This window comes from Trachymyrmex septentrionalis, unplaced genomic scaffold (genome assembly GCF_001594115.1).
Source record: "Trachymyrmex septentrionalis isolate Tsep2-gDNA-1 unplaced genomic scaffold, Tsep1.0 scaffold263, whole genome shotgun sequence".
Taxonomy (NCBI): Eukaryota; Metazoa; Arthropoda; class Insecta; order Hymenoptera; family Formicidae; genus Trachymyrmex; species Trachymyrmex septentrionalis.
Genome location: NW_017305423.1, coordinates 28,842 through 39,802, shown reverse-complemented (window position 1 = coordinate 39,802; position 10,961 = coordinate 28,842). Strand labels below are relative to the sequence as shown.

The 10,961-nt window shown below is 34.9% G+C and overlaps 2 protein-coding genes and 1 long non-coding RNA gene across 4 annotated transcripts; 2 read left to right on the top strand and 1 right to left on the bottom strand.

Annotated features, from left to right (window-relative positions):
- Positions 1-777: 777 nt before the first annotated feature.
- On the top strand, positions 778-1,822 carry LOC108749082. The gene is made up of 3 exons (XM_018487597.1): positions 778-964; positions 1,095-1,733; positions 1,815-1,822. The coding sequence occupies exons 1-3, from the start codon at positions 778-780 to the stop codon at positions 1,820-1,822; spliced, it is 834 nt and encodes a 277-aa protein (XP_018343099.1).
- A 3,685-nt stretch (positions 1,823-5,507) lies between these two features.
- LOC108749080 lies at positions 5,508-6,796 on the top strand. The gene is made up of 3 exons (XM_018487596.1): positions 5,508-5,875; positions 5,964-6,474; positions 6,510-6,796. Exons 2-3 carry the CDS (start codon positions 6,240-6,242, stop codon positions 6,794-6,796), a joined length of 522 nt encoding a protein of 173 aa, XP_018343098.1. The 5' UTR covers positions 5,508-5,875; positions 5,964-6,239.
- Positions 6,797-7,521: 725 nt separating this feature from the next.
- Positions 7,522-9,234, bottom strand: LOC108749087. 2 transcript variants are annotated; one of them, XR_001939339.1, is made up of 6 exons: positions 8,927-9,234; positions 8,690-8,844; positions 8,546-8,611; positions 8,211-8,323; positions 7,918-8,127; positions 7,522-7,837 (listed from the first exon to the last, which is right to left on the bottom strand). It is a non-coding gene; the product is annotated as an uncharacterized LOC108749087 (long non-coding RNA). The 2 variants fall into 2 exon arrangements; XR_001939340.1 differs by having other exon boundaries at positions 8,030-8,127.
- Between the last annotated feature and the right edge of the window lie 1,727 nt (positions 9,235-10,961).

The following is a 10,961-nucleotide window of genomic DNA, read 5'->3' as shown; positions in this document are numbered from 1 at the left end:
TAATCAAATTTCATTACGCGTCGCTTGAGTAACAAATTGAAATTGCCATATGAGACTATCGACAAAACCATTTTAGACATAAGTGACAAACCAATAACAGCCGCAAATAAAGGTAGTAATTAAATATACAAGCCCGTATCAAACAAAACTTCCTTTCCTAATTCTTAAGAAAACAACAGAGCGTTTACCGACGGCTAAAATAAACAAAAACAATTTATGTATTCCTCATGATTTAAAGCTAGCAAGTTATCACACGCCGGCGACATAGATTTGTTGTTGGAAGCAACTGTTTTTTGGGAGCTTTTGAGACGCAAGCAAATCAAAACGTCAAAAAGGCCCCCATACTTCAAGAAACATCTTTAGGTTGGATAATCGCGGGCAACGTGCAAATGATCTATACGCATCAGCATCTGACTATGGTAGGTGGAGCACTTACTATGGTATCTCTACCAACGCAACGATTCAAAAGCAGCTCGAAAAATTCTAGCATATTGAAGAGTTAACACAGCCTCCATGTCATTCACAGGAAGAAATACAATACGAGAAGCACTTCGTCACTACTCACTCTAGGAATGTAGAAGGTCGTTTTATGATATGATTACCCATTAAAGATATAGGCATACAGAAAAATCCTACGAAATCGCCGAAAAACGATTAGAGTCATTAGAGCGCAAATTAGAAAGCCAACTGGATTTAAAGCAACAATATCATGAATTTATGCATAAATACTATGATTTGAATCACATGTCGGAGATTCCAATAAATGAAATTGACAACATGTCTGCCTATTACATTCCACATCACGCAGTGATAAAGGAAGATAGCGAAACTACAAAACTGAAGGTAGTTTTTAATGCCTCGTGTAAAACGACATCTGGCCAATCGATTAACGAATTCTTCATAACTGGACTGGAAATTTACAGCAAGACCTATTTGACATCATCATTCGTATGCGTCAGCACAAGTATGTATTGGCGGCGGATATTACGAAAACGTATCACCAGATAGAAGTGGTCGAAAAGAATCGTAAATATCAACGTATTCTGTGAAGATGAAACAAAAACAAATCGTTCGTGTATTTAATCTGAATACAGTCACCTATGGTATGTCCAACTTTTTATTTATGGCTATTAGATGTCTCCAAGAAACAGCACATCAATCCAGGAAGGATTATCCTCGTACAAGCGAAACCATATTAAAGGAAACCATATTTTATGTAGACAACTTGCTAACTGGAGCCAATTTAATCAAAGAATTAGAAGAATTAAAACACGATGTCACTAGCATACTATTTAGCGCCAAATTCAAACTTACCAAATGGAAGTCAAACGCTCCTGAAATAATTGATCTAAGTATCGATGAAGCAACAGTAAAACTTGGTCAAACAACGAAAATTCTTAACCTTTGGTGGAACACGACAACAGACATATTCCATTATCGCGTCAAGTTAAACAATGACAAAGAAAAGGTCACGAAGCGTAACATGTTAGCAAAAACAGCTGAAATCTACGATCCCCTTGGATGGATAAGTCCAACAATAGTTCAAGCCAAAATTATTTTGCATCTCTGGTTGATAAACAAGGACTGGGATGAAGATATCACTGGAGAGACATACACAATGTGGTCCAAATGGAGAGCGCAGATTTCACTGTTCGAAAGCATCCTTATTCCAAGAAGAATCCTATGCGATAATCCAACGAGGATAGAAATGCATGACTTTTGCAGCATACAGGGTTGGCCATATTCGACGGAAAGATGTTTTTTTGTGTTAATCATGGGAAAAAAAACACATTTTTTGCTTTTCATTGTAAAAGCCATTTAATATGGTTCAAGGAGATTTGTGTACATTATTTGTTGAATATGATATCTCTTAAATGATCGCCTTGAGCCTGCATGGCGAGTAGTGCCCGTTTTGCAGCGTTTTCCATCGTTTTGAACAATGTTTCGGCCGATATGGCGGCTATTTCCTGTCGGATGTTGGTCTTAAGTTCGTCTAGGGTCCTTGGCTTGTTGACATAAACCTTTGATTTCAAATAGCCCCACAGAAAGAAGTCTGGAGCCGTTAAATCTGGTGAACGCGGTGGCCATTCAAAATCACCATTTTTTGACATCAAACGTCATTAACAGTTTTTGCGTCACTTGAACTTTGTATGGGAACAAATGCAAATCATGATGCAATATGCGACGTAAAGTGGTTCGTTTTATGCCCAACTGCTCAGATCGACGTGTTTGAGATGTTGTTGGATACCTCTGAACACTGGCCTGTACGAGTGCGATATTATCATCCGATCGCCTTGGTCGCACTTTATTTGGACGCTTGGGATTAGTGAGTGCCTCACCAGTTGAAAATCTTTCATACAAACGATACAATGTGTTCGCGGAAGGCGCACTTTTCACTTTATTTATTTTTCTCCATGCACGTTGAGTTTTAACAATTGACTTGTTTTGTTGAATGTAAATTTCAACAATCTGAGAGCGTTCGCGTGGCGTGTACTGTTCCATGGCACAAATTTCCTTCGACTGACGCTTCAAACGCGCTACGTCGTTACTCGATCTAACATCTCTGTCAAAAGTTACAGTGTTGCCACATCTTTCCGTCGAATATGGCCAACCCTGTATATACGTACGTGCGTGCGTGCGTGCGTGCGTGCGTGCGTGTTTGTATGAAGCATGTATATACATATACACAGTGTTAATTCAAAGGAAAAATACATAACAAGGCTCTTGTGCGCTAAATCTTGGATAACCCCGACAAAAAGAATATCCCTCCCAAGACTAGAATTGTGTGGAGCTACATTATTAGCACAATTATGTCATAAAATCTCACAAACATTAACCATCCAATTAGAAAATATATATTACTGGAGTGACTCCGTGAGAGCCAAGCATGGATCTCTAGCGAGGCAAACAAATGGAATATCTTTGTCACAAACAGAGTTGCCGAGGTAAATCACTTAACAAACGATACTATAATACTTCTTAGTACCACCAAATCCAGCGGACCCATTATCAAGAGAAATCAGTACTAAAAAAAACCACGATCGATGAAACTTTGATGACAGAGGTCTGACTTCCTGCATCATAGAATGCAACTATCCCCATCCAAGTCAAGAGATGTTTCCAAGAATATACCAGAAGTCCGTACAATAAGTTTAATAACGCAGGACACAACCATGAAACATGATTTAAGCATCATCAAAGAAAAAGCAAATGGGCGACTAACAGTTCAAGGATTAGACAAGGTATTAATGTCAGCAATAAAAATTTGTCAAGCCAGTGAATTCCATCAAGAGCTGCATGATCTTCGTAATAATAAAAGATTAAGCCCTAAAAGCAATATATCAATTTTGTATTCCTTTTTAGACGCAAATATTATTCGTGTGGAGAAAGGCTGCAACACGTCCCAATAAAATATACTAGAAAACACCCAATCATACTACTAGCAAGCATTACCTTACAAAATTGATAATCAGAGACGCACATTATAGGAACTTGCACGCTGAACCTTAAACAATATTAACAGCTGTGCATAATAATTACTGGCCTATGTCAGGCATCGAAACTATTCGTCGCGTACTGAGGAAGCATAGCTTGTTTTCGTTCGATACTCATAACGGCCGCATAATTAATAGGTAGCTTGCTCATTCATCGAGTTACTCAGGCACGCGCATTTTTCAACACAGGCGTAGATTACGCCGACCCATTCAACATAAAGATATCGCATAACAAATCAAGAAAGGCTTACCTGTCCAGCTTTATTTGTTTGTGCCCTAAGGTCGTATTTTGAATTAGTAACAGATCTAAGCACGGTATCATTTCTTGAGCAATAAGACGATTTATAGCTCGTAGAGGTAGATGCGTCAATCTATACTCAAATAATAGCACTACTTTTGTTGGCGCTAATAATCAGTTATCAGAATTAAAAGAGTTCCTTGCCAAGGACTCAACCCAAATACGTGAATACTTACAGGACAATTTATTAATTGAAAGTTTATTCCTCACACATGGGCGACTTATGGGAAGCCGCAGTTAAATCTGCCAAAACATATATGAAAAGGATTATTGGTATAGCCATACTAAATTTTGAAGAACTTTATACCGTTTTAGTGCAAATAGAAGCGTGTCTAAATTCAAGACCTCTCATGCCAATGTTTAGCAATCTTACCGATCTACAGGCGTTGACCCCCGGACATTTTATTATAGAAGAGGCTCTAAATGCAATACCAGCATATAATCTCAACCTGTAGTAGAAGTACCTGTAGAAGTACCTGTAAACGTTTAACGCGTTATCAATTAATTACACAATTGAGATAGAACTTCTGGTCAAGATGGTCGCGGGAGTACATATTTCAGCAGCATCAACGCTTTAAATGGAAGCGCAAACATAAAAATAGGAACTATGGTATTAATAAAAAATGAAAACATTCCCCCGATGATCTGACCATTAGGTAAAATCACGCAAACACAATCGGATGGAATAACGCGCGTAGTCTCTATAAAAACTAGTCACGGATTAACCAAGCGAGCGTTAACTAAAATATGCGTTCTTCCCATCGATGACAACATGCAGGTATAACATGCAACTCAGTTCCTATCACAAGACTACAAGATTGTTTACAATTGTAAGACAATATATTATTAATACAAGTTAGCGATAAGATTATATTATTAAGATAAAATTATTAAGATTTATAATTTGCGATTCAAGGATTGTGATTATTCCACAATGTATCGATTTCATCATAAGTTATGTACGAGAATACTATTATTATCTCTTGTTTGTTAATTAAAGAAAGAAGATTTATGTTTTATGTAATTATCTAAGCTAAAATCGTATTATTGACATTTATTTCTTATATATTTAACTTGCGTTATGATACATATACATTATATTTGCGTTTATTATAATAATATTTCGAAAAGTTAGATTTTCCAAAGGGGGGCAGAATGTTTAACCCTTGATTCTTATGCGCAAGCTCTGCTATTACACTAGCCGGCGCATTCACTATGGCGCCTACGGTTTCCTCTCTAAAAAAAACTACCAGCGCCTATGGCTCCCTCGTGGGGCCTTTCCCGCCATTATAGTCGTCGTCATTGTACCGTTGCCAGCGAGTGTGCAATAAAGCATACAAAGTCACGAAAACCTCAGTACTTACTTCCACCCATCCGCATATAAGACGACCGAGTAAGGTCGCAACACATGCGCAGCTCATTCGCTTGTCGCGTACGAGAAATGTTCAACTTCGCCCAACTTTTACTGCGACATCGCGATACTTAGAAAAATTGTATGTATGCTTATTAGACTGTGTTCGGAAATTTATCCGGGTGCACCCATGTATTATTTATCCTCGTTTAACATTTGGTGAACAACAAATAAAATAATACATAAATGCACTCGAGTAAGATTACTCGAAGATAACTTGGATGTCGCGTATCGCGTGTCACACATCGCGCTAGTGTGCAAGAGCCATGAGGGTGCGATTACATAGAGCGCGGTACGCGGTAAAGTAACTAATAATAACTAACTAAGCAATTAGGAAACTGCGTACCGTCTATTTCTTTCGCTAATATTACATGAAGCGTATTTTCGTTATCCAAACACGACTAAGAAGTGACTACGGCCATTTTCGTTTATAGTTATGACGTCACCGATGACGCTTTAGCTTAATAGAAGCCAAACATCTAACCAAACCGGGGAGGTCATTTGCATGTTTGCGGTTACCTGTTTGAGCGGGAAAGAGTCCGCCGCTGCAAATAGTGATGGACAACATAATCTCAAACCTTGATCAGTATATGTTGTGTCAGGATGATTCTGGTAATATCCAAATGTCGGAAGATCCAAAAAACCAAGGGCTTCTAGTATATGATAAACTAAGTAAGTAATTAAGTATATTAGAAACGCCATTTAACCAAGTTTTATATCCTCAGTTTGTAGTCTAATAAATTTTACTCTCTATTCTCAGACAATTCCGTTTTTGTCGCCCCAGACAATAAAGAAATATGCCAATTCCTGCCACATACACGCCTTATACAGCAGTCAGTTGATCAAAGTGTGTTCTCAAATTGATAGTGTCACTGCATCTTCACCAATACATGAAGAAATATGGGTAAAGAACTCGGAGAAGCCTTCAGTCCAAATGTAGAGGCAACTCTTATTAAGTTTGTCGGAAGTGATCGCTTTAAATCTCTGCTAAAAAACAAAACAAGCAAAAAGAAGAAACTCACAAATTGCCAAAGAAATGATGACTCTGGGTTATAATTTTGGTAATCGAAACCCGGGTACAGTTTGTTTTCAAAAGTGGAGGAACATGGAGGGAAAAACTATAACATTCATTCAAAATGGAGGGCCTAAGAGCACTGAAGTTGGGAAGTTGAAAAAGCCTGCATTTTATGATAAAGTACGAGACATTATTAAAGATTCCGCTAAGGCGATCCCAGTTAATTTAATGGATACAATGTCAGACCTGTCAAACCTCATCATCATCGGTATCAAATGATTTTTTAAAAAGCAGTAAATGTCCTCAAGAATTCAATTGCAGCGTCAAGAATTCTTACAAGCCTCTCATCTGACGATGATGCAAAAGAATTGATTTCCAACCAGAAGAAAATGTGCTTTTTTCTAAAAGTACAAAATACTACCAAGGCCAAGAAACGAAAAGTTGACAACACCTTACTGGAGTTTTTAAAACAGGATTCAAAAAAGAGAAAAACGCAGAATGAAAATCTTGTGCAGCTACTTACTCAAAACATGAAACAAAAAAAAATCGAAAAAACAAATGTTGGAAATTCTCTCTAAATTATTTAACAAATAATGGAAGATTCACAATGCGTTTGATGTCACATTGTTTTTCAATTCAGTTTACATATAATTCTATATTTATATTTTTTATATATATTTGCTCTGATATATGATTTATCTTTAATCCAACCAAAGGATAATTATTAGAAAAAATTAGCTGTGATAAAGTAATAATTATTTCGTGTAGAATGCAACCAAATATATGTCTTGTGATTTTAATTACCATTGCTTATGAAGCAGCAATAATTTTTATTTTAGTTTCAGAAATATATTCAGTTATTAATTAATATCACATGATATTAGAGATGTTTTATGTTTGATTACTGTTAATTTTTTAAAATTTTATTACATGTAAGTATGTGGCACTTCTCAAGACTGTTAACAAGTTGCTCTTAGTTCGTAATGCCATAAAACAGGTCTTTCGTTTATACTATTATAGCGTTTTCGATTAGTTAGATACAGTATTAGTATTTTTTATAGTATTTATTGTCAGAGTGCCGTATATTTAATTACTAGAAGTCTGATATGTTTGTTTATGCTCCGTGTTGACTGTTATATTGATTTTCAAATATATAAGTGTTAAATGATTATTTTGAAATATATTTGTGAAGATGATATTAATTTTGAAAAGAATGTAAGAAAAATAATAAATTCCATATAATTCTTTAGAGTTTATTTTGTATCCACTGTAACACATAAAAGAAAAATAAATTTCAAGCTATAACAAGCTGGTAATGCGGTTCCTCTTCTGTATAGCAATGTCTATATTTGCTGCATCATTCCCTTAAATCTTGCTGCATCTGTTTATCATCATTTACCATGTCTTGAATAACATCATTATTATGTAGGAAACAGAAATTATGAAGTACACAGCATGCTAAAATAAAGTTTGTAGCCCTGTCAATACGTTTGAGTCTCAATCTCAGTAGGCATCACCATCGTCCCTTTAGAAGTCCAAATGCGTATTCTATGACAGTTCTTATTGAACTATGGACGAAGTTATGACGCCTTTGAGTCAGAGTGAGATTTTCATAGTCCCTGGAAATGAAAGAATAGTATATAAATTGAAAGCTACATTTCCTACCTAATATAAGAATATTATATTAAGCATATTTAACATTGCATATATTTATAAGATGTCATGAGACAAGTTCTGTTAGGATAGGTCTTATCATCAACAAAATGATTGTAAGGGTTTTAAAACAAGCTCTCGGATCCTTCCTGGATTACTTTTTTGTAGAAAGTTGAATATTTCAAAGTACAATCATTACAAGATCCTGGTGTACCAATGGAAACGTTGGTAAATATTTTAGTAGTTGTGCAAATATCTGCATACAAAAATTACTTTTTAAATATTGCTTCAATTTCACTATTTGCAGATAAAAGATTTTTATTCATCACAAAAAACCACCTTGTAGGATTATAGAATGATTCATCTTCTTGTCTGTGTACGAATCCTGATCATCAGCTGGAGTATATTGACAAATATATCAATGTGACAACCGTCAATGGTACCAATCACATCTGCAAAGTGTGGACATAAAGTATTCTGTATAATTGATAGCAGTGAAGGATTAATATATAAAAAGTGACGTATACAGTTCAATTGTACACATCACTTACATCGGTTCAATTTTTCAATGCTTCAACAATAAGATTATATTATTTTTAATTAAACAATTATTGATGTGGGCAATTGATACACACGTATAAAACAAGTAATATACACGATGCAAAATAACATACCTGGATATCCTGCTCTGTTATAAAATTGTTGTCTTACAAGTGCACATTCATGTTCTTTAGACTACTCTATAAATTTAGGGCTTAATGTACAAAGAATATCAACGATATGATTAATTTCATGATATACTATAGAAGGGGCTATACCAAACTGGTCACTCAAACTCTCCATTGATGACTGATGGCCAGGTACCACAGTCATAAGTGTTGCCTTGTCAATTGTAATATCACCACAATGCATTTTGGGCACATATCTTGGGGCAATAACTTTGACAAGTTCTTTGAAAGTGTCCTTACGCATCCTATAAAAAATAAGAAAATTACATGGATATCACACAAAACATGGCGTAAAGAGTATCACATAGAATTTTCTGTGATTCTTACCGAATAGCCGATGAAAATTAAAGTCCAAGTAATACTGGACCCATTCTTCGCCGCACAAATGTCCTAACCTAAAATGCTGCTGTATATCCTCCTTTTGAAATAGCAAAGCATTACACGCTGTCCCCGACTTACTACATGCTATGGTAAGTAAGTCATCATCAAAGGTATCCCCTTCAAATAATTGTATCGCTAATGCTAACGCTACCTTTATTTTCTAGTCCATATTTACCGCCAAGTATTATTCGTGTTTCCGTAGTAACAGTGAAATATTATTTTCGATAATGGTATTTGTTTGTGACGTCACAACACAAAACATTCCTAACCAAACGCTACTGTGATTAGATCGAAAATATGCCTATGAAGCGGGGTTTATGACGGACTAGTAATAAACTCACATTACTATACACTGCTTATGCACTTTTTATTGAAACTAATTGATTTAAACGCAATTATTAAGTAAATCTGTTAAAAAAATAAGAGTATCAATAAAGTGTGCATAAAAATAAGTTAATATATTAGGTTAAGTAAAAAGTCATCGCGTTTTTTTAAAAGACATCTATCAGTAAAAACCGCAATTACTTTCTTACCAACAATATAAATATATCTTGATAGAGTAAAGTTTCAGCTTTAAAAATCTCTTTTTTTAAATTATACGATACGACAATTTTTATTGGAGTTATGAGCAATTAAAATTAAAATAATTCTTTTATTTAATCCGCGATAACTCAGTAATCAAAAGTCGTAGGAATATTTAAAAAAAACGATTTTGTAGGGAAAGTATCAAGCTTTCACGATAGGTAATCGAAAATTTTCTCAAATTCGTTTTGGACACTTTACAAATCCACAAAGTGAGAAGAAAATTTTTCGTCTTTTTCAGCTCGTAGTTTTTGGTATGTAAAAATTATCAAACTCATATAAACTTAAAAAATGTGATAAGCTTTTAAAAGTAGAGATTTCAAGCTTTAAAATCCTTTTTTTAAATTTGAATTTCATTCATTATTGACGAAGATATTGTATATACAACTTTGAGCTAAAAAATATGCGATGACTTTTTACTCAACCTAATATTTTTTTAAAATTCATATTAATGTGAGTTTGTTACTAACTCGTACCGCAAACCGCGCACCATGTAATCACATCCTGACATATATCTGCATATGCGCACTGTTCCTAGGGGGAGAACGCTGAGCTAGGGTGAGATAGCACGGACGGATAAACGACATGTCCCGGCAAATTTAAATTAGGATTACAACTATTATATTTAGAGATGTCAAAAATGAATTCATAGGCCGAGCAGAAACTTACGGAACCTCTTCTAGATAATAATTAAAGCTTAGGTAATTTAGTTAATGTTGATTCAATGTTAACGTAATAGTTATGAAATATGAAAGTTACAGTAACGTTAGGTTGATTAATGAAGTGGCAACATACTTTTAATTTGTCGAAATGATATTGTAGATAAAACTGATTAAGAAAATGATTAAGGGGAAAGGGGATATCGCTTTCGATACAATTTATGAAAGTAAATTAAAATAACTGTAAGATGAAATAATTATATTAAATAAATCCAATAATAATAAAACGATATATGAAATGACAGTATATGTGAAAATATGTATAAATTGCAAATATTTATTAATTAGTGGATAGTTAGCATGGGCTATGATTCAGCATTATAAAAAGATTCAACTGATACATTAAATAAATATAATAAAATAATTCATCTTCATTTACAATCTGATATAATTGGAATAGTAAATATAACGCTATAATGTGTAGACGTAGTAATACGAGGTCTGGCTATTAAATAACGAGACTGCGCGCGCAGAAGGCGTTCTAGAGGGATAGGGTGGGAAACGAATGCAGCGTTGGATAGCTGGAAGTGTCTACTATTCCAGTACGAAAACACGTTTTTGTCGCAGTAGTAGTATTTTTTCTATAGAGGTTAGAAACGAACTTGTTTTTTTCTCGTGCCGATAACAATGTGTGACGAAAAACATGAGCAACGGATCAATGTGAAATTTCTCGTTAAATT

Bases quoted from the DNA above. Each gene is read 5' to 3' on its own strand.
- LOC108749082 (XM_018487597.1), top strand. From the start codon at position 778: ATGTCTGCCTATTACATTCCACATCACGCAGTGATAAAGGAAGATAGC. The intron at 965-1,094 runs GTATGTATTGGC...ATCTGAATACAG, and splicing joins ATTCGTATGCGTCAGCACAA to TCACCTATGGTATGTCCAAC.
- LOC108749080 (XM_018487596.1), top strand. From the start codon at position 6,240: ATGATGACTCTGGGTTATAATTTTGGTAATCGAAACCCGGGTACAGTT. The intron at 6,475-6,509 runs TCATCATCATCG...TTTTTTAAAAAG, and splicing joins AATGTCAGACCTGTCAAACC to CAGTAAATGTCCTCAAGAAT.